At 33.9% G+C, this 17,495-nt stretch overlaps 1 protein-coding gene across 2 annotated transcripts in view; it reads left to right on the forward strand.

Moving 5' to 3' along the window:
- VPS13B (vacuolar protein sorting 13 homolog B) overlaps positions 1-17,495 on the forward strand; it is a 1,012,351-nt gene that overhangs the window by 825,028 nt on the left and 169,828 nt on the right. For both annotated transcript variants that reach the window (XM_051970918.1, XM_051970917.1), the window contains 2 exons: positions 2,290-2,497; positions 2,825-3,009. In XM_051970918.1, the coding sequence (XP_051826878.1) occupies positions 2,290-2,497; positions 2,825-3,009 (393 nt within the window). The remainder of the gene's footprint in view (positions 1-2,289; positions 2,498-2,824; positions 3,010-17,495) is intronic.

The following is a 17,495-nucleotide window of genomic DNA, read 5'->3' on the forward strand; positions in this document are numbered from 1 at the left end:
TATTTCATATTAACAAAAATTGCTGAGTCCCTTAAAAAGGAATTATTAATACATATAATGTCATATTCAACTCTTTAGCATATATATCTCTAAATCATAATAAGAAAAATTTAAAGAAATTTGGTGTATATACTAGTAATCTGTTATTTGGACAAATTGGCACTTTTTGGAATATGTAAAAATGAACCAAAATCCAGAAATCTAAATAGCTTAAAAATGAATAAGTATAAAAGATCTATAAAACTATCTAGTTCTCAGTAATAATTTTTAGTTAGAGACTTGGAAATATAAGTGTATGTACATTGACATAGCTATTCAACAATATAGAGTTGTCATAAACAACTTTTTTAAGTTATAAAGTCCTACTTTAAGGCATATAGATTGATTCTCTCTTTAATATTCCCTGAGGCTTTGGTGATCTTCATTGGCCAGTGATTGAGAGAAATTCCCACATATTCAGTTGTAATCTATGTAAGTCTCTGATGATTTCTCCGAATCCATCTATCAATATCATTATACCTTTAAGCAAAAGCAATGATTTCATTCTAGCAGAGAATTTTCTCTTAAGAACAACAACAGGGAAAAAGCAGTTCTCTCACATTGCATTCTAAGGGCATTGGCTACTTTGCATTTTGAAGGCTAGAGCATCCTGTTCTCTTCCCTAGTAGTTGACCCTTCACTTGTTTCTGTTTGTCTCTCACAATAAAAATTAAAAGAAAGAGAAGAGAAGTGGACTTGTGCCACATCTCTTCTTCCTATTGCTTCTTGATGTTTTCTGATCCTTAGTCCAAATGAATTAGGCACATGGCTTGTCTTTGGAAAGTCACTCACTTTTGTCTAAAAATGTATAGACCTCATGGGATAGGGATCAGACCTGTAATTTCATAGTATAAGGAACGCCCAAATGTGAAAACTCCCCTCATTAATGTAGGTCAACATCTTCTCTACAATTTATAGACTTCAGAGACACTTAATGAGGCCCACAAAGCCAGAATGAATTGGGGACAGGATTTGAACTCAGATCTTCCTAGCTTTGAGAAGCTCACTCTCACTAACTCACTAACTGCTATACTGACTCTCATATTCTCAGTTCTGTATAGTCTTTTTATCTTTCTTTTGATATTGACCCTAGTGTTTCATTTATGTTTCACAGTATATTTGCAAATTATGTTAAATCTCTAACCCTGTGAAGTCAATCACTTGTCACTGGTCATGTTTCTTCTTCCATTTTTTTGTAAAACTGAGGGGATCAAATCAAATACCCTCTTTTTGATCCCTTTTGAATTCTAACATTCTTTGATTGTATATGGACGGATATTCTTTTTCCTTTAGGGGAATAGATCTAGATTTTTTCTTCACAGGAAATATCTCCTTGTTCTGAAACTCCAGACTTATTGTAGCCTGTGTAGCATAGTGTCAGCATTCCGCATATGATCTTCATAAGAGATGGTCATTTAAAGTTTGTTAAATTGATTTCAAGTTTCTTAGGGCTTTTAAAATCCAACACCTGGATCCATTCTTACCAAGAGTTGGAGACTTCTTTTTACTTTTTACTTTAAATTCATTTATAGTGTTTCTCCCTCATCTTCTGCTTGAAAAAGAAGGAAACTACAATCATATTGTCATTATTTAAATTTCTAAAAGATAGGAAGCTTTTCAGTAAGATTTTTAAATTTAGGGTCATCACCTTGTTTTTTAATGTTAACAAATATTCTTTTCCTTCAAATAAATATCTCTGTAAGTATAATTATTTATTCAGCCAACCAGTTCTTTAGCTTTCACTAATGTGTAGAACCCTATTCCTAAGAGCTATGGGAAATAAAATAGTTTAAATAAAACAATAAAAATCCTTTCCTCATGGAGCTTACACCTGAAGATTATTCGAGTTGGTAGGGACATTAAACCCAAATCCAACCCCCTTTTTTATAGTTGACTTGGCATAGGTTACATAATTGTGTTTGATATCTGAGGTGGAATTTGGATCTAGGTGTTCCTGAGTCCCTAATACAGCACCCAGTTTGTCACAACATGCTACTTCTAGAATAACACCAACTTCTATAATTTCTTCATTGGTGTGAACAGTTTAGGATTTTATTTAATATTGAAAATAGTAATGATTATTATTGTCATTTCTGTATATGTTTTAATAAACATTCTATCCTATAACCCAGTTCTCAGAAATTCTGTATAACTTGGCTGTTAGCTAAGACTGAATAGCATTTAAATTTCTGATATATCATTTTCCTTAAATATTTTTAAATTCCTAACCTTTATTGTATGTTTTTAAAGGTCTTTTGGGGTCAAGAACATTTGAATTGCTTAGTTCTTCTACATGAACTACTTTACGGATACCTAAATAATGAGGGCAAATCAGAGATACCAGCTCCTGCCCAAGTCCTACAGATGCCATGTCCTGTTGAAAAGAACCAGACTTTTAAAACTGAACAAAGTTCTGATGACCTAAGAACAGGCTTATTTCAGTATATACAGGATGCTGGTAAGAAAATATAACTTTACTTTTACTTTGGGGCTGCTAGTTGTTAGTTGGATTTTTTTTTTTTTTTTGCAAAATGAATCAAGTAGGTATATATAAATCATAATTTCAGAAGTATATTATCTATATTTCCATACTAAAATGATATATCACCATTAAATTTCCATCAAGGGAAAATTTCTTCACTTATTTTGGTCTGGAACCATATAAAATTGATCAAATTGCTTCATGTTCTCTTCTTTTATCCTTCCAGGTTGTTTTTCATCTAACAAATTAGTATGTATCTCCTTAAAAAGATAGAATTAGTTAAGAGTTTATTTTTTTTGACAGAGTCCTTGAAAGTGCCTGGTGTCTATGAAGTTGTGTTTTACAATGAAACTGAAGACAGTCCAGGCATGATGTTATGGAGATATCCAGAACCTAGAGTGCTCACTCTTGTTCGAATAACCCCTGTTCCTTTCAATACCACAGAGGATCCTGATATTAGTACAGCTGACCTCGGGGATGTTCTGCAAGTAGGTATTGAAAGCTACACAAAATATAAATTTAATGGGTATGTGTTTGTGATTTAAGAAAAACTTCTTCGGATCAAATCTATACCTTCAGTCAATATTTTCATTACTGTAATAGATGATGGGTTTTTTTTTAAGGTTAATAATTCAGGATAATGTTATTTCATATATACAATATATGATTTTTATTTCAGAGTACTTAGTTTCTTGTTCTGTTTTATCTTAAGGAGGTTGTTTGATTTCTGGCTAGAATAAAATAGTTGTTTAGAGGTGATATTGTTGTATTTCTTTGATTACAAAGCACTTTCCATAAATCATCATCAGACTCTAATAGCAAGCCTTTGGAAAAAGTAATACAATTTGGTCTCACTTAAAGATGAAGTTAAGTGCAAATGACTTTTATCAGGATCATAGAGCTAATTAGTACTGACCTGGACCTTGGACCTTTGTCTTTAGACTGAATTGAAAATTGTCGACTCTTATTTCTACTATACCATTTTACCTAATCTTTCACCCCTTTACTGTAGACAACCAAAAACTCTTTTTCTAGGGTAGAAAAATAGATCCATGTCCAGAGCCTGATAAGAAGATAGATCTCTAGCTTAGTATACATCATATTCGGTGTTTACAAACAAGATATAGGTTATATAATGTATACTAAGCTAGTGACTGGACTTATTGAACTTTCTGAGCATTTTTGTGACAATTATTGTTCAGAAGAAAGTGCTTATTACTATTATCATTATTCATTACTATTATCATTATTCCTAATAAAATTCATTTTAAAATAAGTCATATCAATCACATGACAGCTATTGCTAATTTTTAATAATATCACAAGAGATAATCCTAAATTCCACCTTCCAAATTATTAGCACTCCGTAGTGAATCACCAAGTTTCTTAGGTTGTGATAATGAAAATATACAAAATGATCCCAGTGGCTATAAATTTATTAGTCTCTATTTCAATACCCTCTAACCCCAAATTTATTTATTTCTCTTCAAATGTCAGATTTATATATCTTTGTGGCTGGTTTTTAAAAATATTTTTATATAATGAGACAATACTATCATCGATACATTTGTGAATCTATAGCTTTGATGATATGGCACTTCCTCCTCTTCCCCTCCCCTCCCCCCCATGCAGGTTTCTTTCCCTCCATATTTCTCTATGATTCTTATCTTTGTTTTTTAATAAATTTTCCATTAAATATATGCCCTTAAAGGTCTGCCTCTTCCTGTAATAATATCTAGATACTACCAGTATACTATAAGAGCTATCTACATGTTGACTGTTGTTCCTGATACATGTTTAGCCCACCTCAGTTTCCATTTATATTATTTAGCATTATTGATAACAAGTAATAGATTACATCTTTCTGTTGCTCCTTAACTTACTTATAATTATGATTCTTATAAAGCATTAGAGTGCTACTTTAAAGGAGAATATTTCAGTTGCTTACTAGAATTTAGTCATCTTACATCCCCATTGTTTTTGAAAAGAGGTTTCAGAGATCATCTCGGGCCATCTCCATGACAAAGGAATCTCTACCATAAGTAACAAGAGGTCCTGCCTCCTTTGCAGACAACCTATTCCAATCTGACATAATGATAATTATTAGAAAGTGAGGTTTCCTTAGAATAAGCATAATTTTCCCTCTGTAACTCTAACCTGTTTTTCCTGTTTTTACCATCCCTGTGGCAGATTTTTCAATAATTGAGATGTGCTTTCTCTTCCCCAGGCTAAATGTGCCAAATTTGTTTAGGGAATCATCATATGACATAGACTGAAATCCTTTTACCATCTTAGTTGTCCTCTGTCCTTTTTAAACTGGAAAACTTTTATTTTTTTTTTACATCTGTATCTCTAGTACCCAGTACAGTGTCTAAAACATAGTAGACAATAAATATTTAGGGGTTGCTTGATCTCCACACTTAAGATTGTCATCTGCCACAGTTGCCAGTAATGACTAGGCTAGTGATAAATGTTTTGCTTCAACCATAAGCCAAACATAATTGTGTAGCTTCTTGAGCTTTGCCAAGCTAATCATTATATTATTCTTCCCAAGCTTTATGAAAATAAAATTCCATCTCATCTTACTGATCAGTTGTTATGGATTCCACATTCTCAATTTTTGCTAAAAGTAGTCCTTTTACTTTATAACCTGGGAGGCATATGATTGCTGATGGTAAATACTCTTTACAATTGGGGCCAACACTGGCAATAGAAATATTGAGCTAGAGAGGCCTGAAATCTAGTCCAATTTGGCAAGATCTATGGAGGAGAATGATTCTTTCATTTGCAGCATTCAAATTATATGCATTTGTGTTATTGTTATTTGTTTTTGTGTTTTAGTATAATTCTTAGGTTGTATTACGGCTGTTAGAATAATTTTGAGGCACATTAATTTACTCATTTGTAAATTGAAAAAGTTAGAGGTGGAGCCAAGATGTCAGAGTAGCTAAAGAAATGAAAACAGAACCAGGAGAACAATGTATACAATGATAACAATATAGTAGACAAATAAGAATTAGAAAATCTGATCAGTGCAATGACCAACCATAATTTCAAAAAACTTAATGGTAAAATATGCAACTTACCTGCTTAAATTAGAGAAAAAAAGTGTGAATGACAAATATATTTCTTTGAATGTGATCAATACAGAAAAAATTTTTTTCTTTAACTATACATTTTTGTGCCATGGCTTTATTTTTCTCTTACTCTCAATTGGACTGAGTGGATAGAGGGAGCTTTGGGATGAGAGGTAGAGAAGGCAAATTTTTGCTGATTGTAAAAGTGCATATAGCTTAATTTTTTAAAAAGAAGTAAAATTAACTAGACCAAAATGACCTTTTAAGTCCCTTCCAGCACTACTAGATCAGTGATCTTATGACTTTTTGTGGAAGCATAGATTTATATATTGCATTCTAAATGACCTGTGAAAAAAAGGGTCCTTCGTGACTCTTTCCAACAATGAGATGATTCAGACCAATTCCAATAATCTTGTGATGAAGAGAGCCATCTACATCCAGAGAGAGAACTGTGGGAACTGAGTGTGCACCAAAATGTAGCATTTTCACTCTTTTTATTATTGCTTGCATTTTATTTTCTTTCTCATTTTTTTCCTGTTTGATTTGATTTTTCTTGTGCAGAAAGATAACTGTATAAATATGTATACATATATTGGATCTAATATTTTAACATATTGAACATGTATTGGACTACCTGACATCTAAGGGAGGGGATGGGGGAAGGAGGGGAAATTTGGAACACAAGGTTTTGCAAGGGTCAATGTTGAAAAATCATCTATGCATATGCTTTGTAAATAAAAATCTTTAATTAAGAAAAAGGAAAAAAGGATCCTTGGATCTGCTAGAGATACAAAAGGTAAATAGCATTCTTTCAGTACAATTCACCAAAATAATTAAGTGCCTATTATATGCAAGATACTATATTGGGCAGTAGGGATACAAAGTTTATTTACAATACAGATCCTGCCTTCATAGAACCCACTGTCCTATGAAGGTAAAGACAGGTCCTGTATGTGATGACCGCGTATTTAAAATCAGCCAGAATCAGGAATTTAGATTAAGGGAAAAATCTTCAATCTTTATTCTCAGTAGAGGTGAGGGGGGATTGCGATAGCAGCATGGGCAAGAAAGATTGCGATAGCAATATGGGCAGCTGCGACAGGAAGCCAGCCAGCAGAGGGGGATCGGAGGTGAAGGGGGGGTCACGATAGCAATGCGAGCAGCTGTGTCAAGAAACCAGCCAGCAGTCTCTCTTTCCACTTCCCTTTTCACTCCCCCACCAAAAATGTCAGGACTTACACAAAGAGTGGGCGGGGCCATTCTTTCTCCAAGCATATATATTAATAGGATATGGTCCAATTACTATTTAGCCTCATGTGCTTGGGACCTCAGTGCATCAACTCAAGCCTCAGAACATTACACCTGTATACAACTAACTATAATGCAATGGAGAGTGAAATAAATGCCAAGGAGAAGTCCAGTCTAAGAGCTGTGAGACATTTGACGAGGAAGAGAGTATTTTCATAGGGGGGAATTGATAGGGGGGAATTGACAGGGATTCTTGTAGTCATCCATGTTACTTCCCAGACCAAAATACTTTCCCTAGCCATCACCCCACATATATAGTCTCCCCTATTAAAATATCAATTCTTTTAGGGTAAGAACTTTGTTACTTTTGTATTCATCAATGAGCAGAACCAGGAGATCATTATATACCTCAACAACGACACTGTTTGAGGATGTATTCTGATGGAAGTGGATCTCTTCGATAAAGAGAGCTAATTCAGTTTCAATTGATCAAAGATGGATAGAAGCAGCTACACCCAAAGAAAGAACACTGGGAAATGAATATAAAGTGCTTGCATTTTTGTTTTTCTTCCCGGATTATTTATACCTTCTGAATCCAATTCTCCCTGTGCAACAAGAGAACTGTTCGGTTCTGCAAACATATATTGTATCTAGGATATACTGTAACCTATTCAACATGTAAAGGACTGTTTGCCATCTGGGGGAGGGAGTGGAAGGAGGGAGGGGAAAAATCGGAACAGAAGCGAGTGCAAGGGATAATGTTGTAAAAAATTACCTTGGCATGGGTTCTGTCAATAAAAAGTTGTTTAATTTAAAAAAAAAAAAAACTTTTGTATTCATCTCTCTTTCTCTGTCTCTCTCTTTCTCTGTCTGTCTCTGTCTTTGTATCTGTCTCTCTGTCTCTGTCTTCTTTCTCTCTGTCTCTCTTTATCTCTCTCTCTCTCTCTCTCTCTCTCTCTCTCTCTCTCTTTTCTTCCCTCCCTTTCTCTCTCCTTCCTTCCCTCTCCCTCTTTCTCACACACATACTTAGAACTAGTACAGTTCTTAATGCACATAGGAAAATTCATTAAGTTTTTAAATTTATGCATGAAGCAGAATAGTTACTAACAATTTTTTTGTGGCACAGTAAGTCAGATTACAAGGGTATAAAGAGTGAATACATGTTGAAGAAGTGAATGTAAGACTTGTAATTTGGCAGTAAAGAGGAGAGAGAGAGAATTCTTGAGAAGGTGAGATAGAGTCAAAAGACTTTCTTAAAGGATAGAATAGAAAATATTCAAAGGCTAAGAGTAGGTACCAAAAAAAGATGGAGAGATTGAATTGTCTGGATGGCCCAAACCCAAGGAATAATCATTAATATGTTCATTATCAATTTGGAAGAAGAATTCTACAATAGAATATCCCATGGATATGTTCTAAACCTTTTATTAAAAACCAATATAAAGGCATACTTTGTAATGTCTGGGCTAGCTTTCTGGAGGCTCTCTGGATGAGAAGTGATGAAGGCAGGATGGCCACCATAAGGCTGGTCAAAGATGGAGTCTGGAGTCTGGAATCTGGAGTCTGGAGCTGAAGTCTTTTCTGTGTCTGTGGCTGAGAGAGGCTTCTTCTGTGTCTGTGACTCCCTTAAATACCTCAATATGATTACATCTCTACAGCATACTGAACATATGCAACCATTACATCACCACATCATATTAATTATATGTTTAGAGGACCATTATCTCACACTGAGTTGGTGCTTAACTATAATCACCCTGCTGTTTTTGATTCAAGTACACCTTTTCAGAGTTCTGACCCTCTACAATACTTCTCAGGACAAGGAGTTGGAAATTAGGGGATGTCCATCAACTGGGGAATGGCTAAGTAAATTGTGTGTATGATTGTGATTGAATATTATTCCAGCAATACAATGATTTACAACTACTCTGAAAGACTTCTGATAAAAAATGCTGCCCATACTGAGAGAAAAAACTGATTGTGTCCGAATACAAATTGAAGCATACTTTTTTTTTACTTTTTTTTTTTTTGAGGATTTTTTTGGGAGGGAAGATCTAGTTTTCTTTCACAACATGACTTTTATGAAAATGTTTTGCATAACTTCACATATGCCTTCTTAATGAGAGGGAAGGTGAAATGGAAAGGAGAGAATCTGTAACTCAAAAGTTTAAAAAACAAATGTGAAAGGTTTTACATGTAACTGGTGGGGAGGGGGGATAAAACTATTTTCTAAAAAGAAAAAAAGAGACAAAGCTTCCAGAATCAGGAAGTGCTAATCCTCTATTCTTACCTTAATCAAACTATATCTGGAGTATTTTGTTCAATTCTGGGTGCCCAATTTAAGAAGCTTTTGATAAATTGGATGGTATCTGAAGAAATACATCCAGAATGGAGAAAGGCCTCAATGCCATATTACATGAACATAGACTGAAGGTTAGCCTATAGCAAGGTGAAGCATAAAGCTATCTTCAAGTATTTGAAGGGTAAAACATGAATCATTGACTAAATTTATTCTGTTTGATCCCAGGGGACAGAACCTAGCATAATGGATAGAAAGCAGAGGGCTATTTAGGGATGATGTCAGGGAGAAATTTGCTCCCCATTTGGGCTCACCAGAAGTAAAATGGGCTGTCTGGAGAGTAGTGGATTCTTCCTCATTGAAGGTCTTTAAGCAGAAGCTGGATGGATATACTTATAACAACTTAAAATAATAAATTTATATTATAACATATAATAACAAGTTATATTATAATGGAGATTCCTTTTGCATACTAATTGGACAAGAGAGCTGATAGGGGCCCTTCTAGTTTTCAAATTCCATGATTCTGTGCCCCAGTTTCCTCTGTCATTTCATTTTTTGAAAATAATCTTATTCATTTAACAGGCAGAGATTATCCTAATATATCATTTGGATTATTTAATATTATTTCTAACTCAATGATTTTTTCATATTTTATTTTATTTATGATACATGTTTTTAATACTTTTATTGACCATCTTTCTTCCTTCATATTTTGATAAGTAAAAAGAGTTTATGGCAGATTTATTGAGTAAAGCCCAAACACCCCAACTATTTGCTTTCTGTGTACTTTAAAGGCCAATTAGCATTACTGAATGCTAAGGAACTTGAGTACTTGATCATGTTGAACATGATCTACAGAGAGAGTTCTTCTCTCCCCTAAATCCAACTTCCCCTAACTCCAGGCTCTACTATTGTCAGAAATATCTTCAATCATCTAGATGCCTAAATTCAAGATTTTGAACTTATCTCTGATTCCTTCTATTTTGTCCCACATAACTATTTGCCATTCCTATTTATTCTTCCTTTATGATGTCTTTCTCTTTTATCCCCTCATTTTCTTTGCCATTGCCATCACCCTAGGTGATATTAGGCCCTTGTTATCTCACATATAAACTTTTATAATAATCTACTCACTAGTTTCCCCTCTCTAATTTCTCATCTCCATTTATCCATGATGTAAATGGCTTACAGAGTAATTTTCTTTGAGTACCAGCTATTTTCAACATGCCAACTTAAGATATTGTGGAAGAGTGGTGTCAGAATCAAATAGAAAAGAGGGCATTAAACTGCAGATAAGAATCCTTGCAGACAGCATATTAAGTTGGAAAACCACATATTATGTTCTAACCATGTCTATATACTTAGGTATTTTTATTTATTTTGTTATATTTTTCCCTGTTTGTGTCTGGTTCCCAAAGGAACCAGAGTCAGGAATCTATGGCATTGTGTTTGACACCTCTACTGTAGAAGAGTACTTTTTCCTGTTTCTTCTCCCTTTTCAATTCTTGTTTACCATACTAATTTTTGGAATTTTCTTGTTTTAATACCAAAAAAAAAAAAAAGCCTTTTAAAAATGAATGAATGGTATAGAACCAAGATGGCAGAGAGGATACACTTTTTTTCCCTGACCTTTTCCCACCACCCTCTGACTAACTAGCAAATCTAGCCTCTGAATTAGCTCTGGAGGCAGAGCCTGCAAATATTGGGAATGTAACAAATTACCAGCAGAAGATAATTTTGAAGATCTGTGTTTCAAGCGGGCATGGAGGGAGGTGGACCAGATGCAAGCAGGCTGAGCACAGATGCCAGTGCAGGCAGCACAGAGTCCTGGATGGTGCATGCTGGAGAATCTATGGGAAGGAATCTACAGCAGTGTTGGCCACTCTGTCCTGGATGGTTTCAAAACAACTTCTTGTAAGATTAGATCAACTCTAATTACTTAGCAGTTAGTAAGGATTCCAACATACCACCATTTGGATGATGTCATTCCCTTTCAGAACCTTCAATGATTCTCCACTGGCTATAGAATAAAGTTCAATCTTAATTCCCATTACTCTCCTGTATCATTCTTATGCTTCAGCCAAACTCTGTCACTCCTGATTCCCCAAATTTACTTTCTTTTCTACCTTTGTTTATTCTATTACTTGGAATAATTCTTGTCAAATTTGTACTTTTCATCCTTCAAAGCAATTCTAAGACCCCAATCAAATGCTGTCTTCTTCATTCTTTTCAAATATCCCATAGTATTCCAGTACTCTTTCCTCCTCTGAAATCACATAATAGTATCTTTACCCTTTACCTCATTTATGTTTATTTTCTCTTATTTTTCTTTTATTCAAGGGGGGCTGGACCTATAGTCCTGAAGACCTGAGTTCATATCTGGCTTGTAACACTAATGATGTGAATCTGGAGAGGTCATTTCACTTAGATCTCCTTCAATTTCCTCATTTATAAAATAGGGACAATGCCTGGCACATGGTAGACATTTAATCAAAGCTTGTTTCCTTCCTTCTTTTCTTCAAGGAAAGAGTGTTTGAGGTATAAACCATATTGTAAAGATTTATAGAGAGAATGAGATAATGGAGAAGTGATCAGACTGTTGTGATTAAAATGACAACAAAAGTGAAAAGAGAAATATAGTCATAGGATGTAAATCAAATTTATATCATTCTACATTGTATCATAAATGAAATACTTAGGATACCTTATTATGCCTGTTTTATCTTCCCTATTAGACTTAAGCTCCTTCAAAGCAGAGACCTTGACTCATTTGAGTATTTGCCCAGTGTCCCTCATAGTGGGTACTCCATAAATATTATGTTGAATACATGTAAAAAGTAACACATTCTGATTTTGGTATTAGTAAATGAATAACACTTGTGCCATTATTCTTATAACTCTGATGAATGTCCTCAGTTGTTGCAGTTTGAAGGAGCAGTATACATTGTTTTGTGTTAGAAGAATGATATGTCATAAGGTATAAGTATCCTGCCAAGTTCTCTGCCCCCCTCGATAGAACAGAGTTTCAGCTCCTTTCAGTTACATAAAGCCTATGAATTAAGTACAGAGATGCAGAAATGACTTTGGCTTTCATCCTGCATTAGACATCAGAATTATCCTAGCATATGCTAGGATGCCTTTCTCCTGAATATCCACAGTAATTTCATATGAAAACTAGGCAGTGCAGACCCCACAGGTTTCACTTGCAATTCAATTCAACAAACATTCATTAAACATATACCATGTGCTAGGTACTAGACTATAACACTAAAATCAAAAGAGTCCCTGTACTCAAGGAGCTTATATTTTCTGGGGGGAAGCAACACTTACTTAAATAGTAACTACAAAGTATGTGTGTGTGTATGTATAAAATAAAAAAGGTAATTTCAAGAGGTAGGATACACAGAAAATTAGGGGAATAAGAAAGATGCTTCTTGACTTCTTCTTTGAAGTAAGTGAGGGATTCTCAGAAGCAGCAGGAAAGCAGTATTGCATTCCAGACTTGGGGGATCACTTGTACAGAGGCTCAAGTGCAAAAGATTGATTGTCACATACAGGAAATAACAAGCTGCCTGGAACAAATTGTGTGAACAGAGGATGATACAAAATAAAATTAGAAAATTAGGTGAGAACCAGATTATAGAGAATTCTAATATTAGTCTAAGAGATGGTAGGAATCCTTAAATATTATTGAGTAGGAAAATGAAAATGATCAGGTCTGTGCTTGAAAAATGTCAAGTCAACACAGCTGTGTAGAAGATGAACTAGAGATCAACACAATAACTTAAGTAATGATGAAATTTTGGACTGGAGTAAAGATTGTATTAGTAAAGAGATGAGAGACATGTAGAAAATATTGTGGAGATAAAATTAGGCAACTGACTGGATGGTGAGGTGAAAAGAGTCAAAAATGAATCTGACATTATGAACCAATGAGATGGAAAAAAATTGTAGTGCCCTCAACAAAAATCATAAAATGTAGAGGATAGATTTGGGGAAACATAAGATGAATCTATTTTGTACTTATTCAATTTGTGTGAAGACTGGGTTAGCACCCTAAATACTTTAGAATCAGCCAGAGTCAGAATCAGCAAAAGTCCTTGATCTTTATTCTTTTTGGATGTGAACGGAGTGGCCATACAAAGTGAGAGCAAAAACAGAATCCGTCCAGGAGTGACTAGGATTTTCTCACTCCACCCACCAAATCCTTCACCCAAACTCCTATACAACAGATCAAGCCTGCAGCATAGAGGGCAGGGCCATTCTTTCTCCAAGCATATACTGATAGAGTATTGTCCAATTGGTAATTAGCCTTAAGTGCTTGGCTCTCAATTTATCTGCTCAGTTTCAGCTCATTACAAATTTGAAATACCAATGGGATATTTATGGGTATCCATATTCAGAATTGTAGCTGACAATGCTGTATTAGAGTTCATGAGAGAGAAGAATACTGTGTGTAGAGATCTAGGATATGGATATACTATGTTTGTGTGGTAGATAATGAGGTCATTAAAGGAGAAGGATTAGATAAAAAAAAATAAGATGCCTTGGGACTGAGCCTTGTAAGCATATTTATATTTATGGAACAGAAAATTATATGATTTAGTAAAAGAGACTGAGTCAGAGGAGATCCAAGAAGAAGAGTATCCAGGAGGAGGGAATGGTAAACAGCATTAAAGTTGTCAAGAAGGTAGAAGACTGAAAAAAATTGGCCATTGGACTTAGCAGTTAGGACATTATTGAGAATTAAACTAGATTCGAAATGAATTATAGTCAAGTGGAGACACCAAAAGTCTTGCAAAGGATTGAAAGGTGAGTGAGAAATAATGAAATGGTGGCATGGGTCATTTTCTAGGAATTTAGCTACAATAGGAAGAAGAGAAAAGGTACCATAAAGATATGGTAGGTTAAAGGTTGTTTGAGAATGAATGAGATTTGAGAGTGTCAAGGAAAGAGCCAGTAAACAAATCATTTATTAAGCTGCTGTTGTGTGTCAGGAACCTTGGTTAAGTAAAAATTAATAATAAGAGAAGAGAGCCAGTAATTCCAGCTCCTGGAAGAAACAGGTAAAGTAGTAGTGGTGAGGTGAAGTAGCAATCACAGTGTACTCCTGTTTGCCCCTTCTCATTGCCCAGGTGGGCTCAGTATAAAAAATTCCTCATTCTGAGAATTAGAATGAAAGAAATCTTTAATTCTCTTTGCTCTTTGTTGTTTTGGTTTGTTTTTTTGTTTTTTGTTTTTTTTAATCTGAGCCACCAGTCAGAGATAAAACTTATGACAAAACATATCAGTGTTAGATTTGTTTGTATTTCTTTGAAAATGTTTCTACCATGGTTTCTGCCTCCCAATTGTATTTGCTGAAAAGTACCCCAGATCAGCAAAGACTTGCAGTTGACACAGCTTATAAAAATGTAAAGCAAATGTCGAAAACAAAATTATAAGTAATAATAACAATAAATTGAAAGGTTTCAGGCTTCCATGAAGAAGCCCAAGAAGAGAAAATACAGAATTAAAACTACATTGTCTAGAACCTGAAGGAGTTTAACATAGCATCTGTTCAGATGCTCCTTGTACCTAATTTGCCCAAATAGCTTTGACCCCATAGTCTCAGCCTCATTGTTTATGGCAGTTGTCTCTACCCACACTTCTGCTTTCCCATATCAATTTGGTTTCTTATAGTTTCCTCTTACTCAATTCCATAAAGATCACTGAAAAGCATAGCCTGTCATTCCTCATCCTATGGTGTTGCTTCCTTTTTGATTAACTCAAGGGACTCGTTTTCACTTCATAAAGGGGTCACCTGGCATGACCACATTTTTACAGTTAGTTTAACACCTCATTATCTGGCTCTTTTTCTGTGATTAGATCAACCTCCTTACAGCACCAGTGAACAAAAATTTATCTGCATAAATTACTGTCAACATCATAATTTGTTAATAGGGTTTGTGGGGGAAATTCTACCTTATTTTAAAAATTGAAATTAATAGGGAGATTTTTAAAAAATATGACTTTAACACAGTATTAAATATATTTGTCCACAAAAAAGGGGGGGGGGAAGCTTGTGTTGGGCATTCTGTAATTTTCCTTATGTTTTAATTTTTTTTCAAATTAAATATGTTTTATTTAGCTATAGTCAACAAAATGGGAAGTTCTTTGAAGCACAGTTAAGAGCATCATTTAAAAAGCATAAGATAAATCATTTTGAACTTGACTGAACTAGGACAAAACTTAAAATTTGTAAAGAAATATACTTTTCATACTAAAGAAATTCAGATACTGAATTTTATCAGGTTGCAAAGTCATAGAATTTTAAAGCTGAAAAAGATCTTAAAATAACAAATCCAAAAATTTTTCAGGTTAACTGTATAGCTGATAGTTTTTTTGATTCCTTCATTTCACTTCATTGCAACATATAAAAGCAAGGTATTTACATTTATTGTAGAGTATGAATGAAAATAAGTGAGGAGACAGGATTCTGCTGGTAATATAAGAAGAAGTCCTGTGAGTACATCATATTTTTATTTAAAACCATAAACACATTCTGGTTGGTGTGAGGTAAAACTATTCATTTATACAGGTTCATCTATGGATTAAATCATTTATACACGGTTTAGTTCAATAACTTTTTTGAGTTCCCACTATGTAGAAGTTACTGTGCTAGATCTAAAGAAGAATAGAATAGGATCCCTATACTCCAGGAACATATAATCTAATTGGAGAGACAAAATAGATATAGATATAGATAGATAGATATCATTTATATATTATATAATTTATTATTATAATTATTATAATAGCTAATATTTGTAAATGACTGGAAAATAATAAAGGAGCAAATTGCATGGTAGTTCAATGGATAGAGAGGTTACTTCTGGTGTGATCAGGGAAAACTTCATCAAAGATTTGAAGGATGTGTAGAATCTTGGATGGAAGGAAAAAAGGCTTCAACCTGAAGGAAATGTCATGAGAACAAAATACATAGGTTATGTCATATGACTAACATTATATCAGTAATTCATCCTTCATAATCATGTTTTGAAATTATTTATCTACTATTTAACTAAATTTTGTATATTATTATGTTCAAAATGTGTCTAACAGTGAGCCATGTTACCATGAAGTATTACTATATTCTTTTCTCTCTTATTAAAGAAATTAAGACACAGGTAAATTATTTAAATGTCTAAGATCATATTTTTTTCAGTGACAGTACTGACATTAACACAAAGATGGCCTTATACTCAGTACTTTGTTTTATTCATTATTTTGGGTTTTTTTCATTAAACCACTTTGCTTTCTATCTGTAATTGCTGATTTCTGAAACTAAGAACTTATCTTGATTGCTTATTGAATACTACTGTATCATGGTATGCTACATGAACCAGTTTCATGTGCTCCTCCTGTTAAACATATTTTTATAAAATATTCACTTTGTGCAAAATTTCCTTTTCCTAATCCATCATTTGCAGTTAAATGGCTTATAAATATTTTAATTGATCACCAAGGTCAAAGCAGTGCTCTTCTTTTTTCAACATGTAAAAAATAATTTTTTACATAGGTTAAAGTTTTGCTTTCCCTTCCTCACTAGTATGTTGCTTGTTAGCAGATCCTACTAGATTGAATAGATTTTGAATATAGACTCAGGGATAGATTGCCTGTTATCTAAGGACCAATTTAGAGAGTCTTATCACCAGTGTCCTTTATCACCTTTATCGCCCAGTCAAAGGGTAATGGGTTGTTTGTTTGATTGGGCTTTTTTTTCCTCTAATCATAGCATAATAGATAGAGTGCTAGATCCAAAATGGATTCCATTTCTGAAATTTCCTAGCTTTGTGAATCACTTAAGCTCCTTTTCACCTCAGGTTCTTCATCTGTAAAAATTGGATTAATACCTTACAGGGTTTGAATGAGAATTAAATGAGATAATATTAGTATACAAAGCATCTTTGAAATTTTAAACTGCTATATAAATATCAGTTATCATTATTATTATCTCTACTAAGGAGAGATCTTTTTTGATAGAGGTTGTACCTATTAAATTACAGGTTCTTTTTGTTTTGAAGTATTATTATGATTACTATCACATATTAGATATTATAAATAAATATTTCCTTGTGGTTGTATTTGGGTGCAAAGAGGCAGAAGTTGTATCCTGACCCCCAAGAGGCTTGTCATCTAGCAGGAAAGAAAAGATATATATATATATATATATAATATATATATATATATATATATTATATATATATATATATATATATATATAAAAAGATAAGTAGTGACATAAGGCAGCATATGCAGCTATATTTTCACTTAAAATCCATACATATATCTACAGAGGTTCATATAG

Source organism: Antechinus flavipes, chromosome 1, assembly GCF_016432865.1.
Source record: "Antechinus flavipes isolate AdamAnt ecotype Samford, QLD, Australia chromosome 1, AdamAnt_v2, whole genome shotgun sequence".
Lineage (NCBI taxonomy): Eukaryota > Metazoa > Chordata > Mammalia > Dasyuromorphia > Dasyuridae > Antechinus > Antechinus flavipes.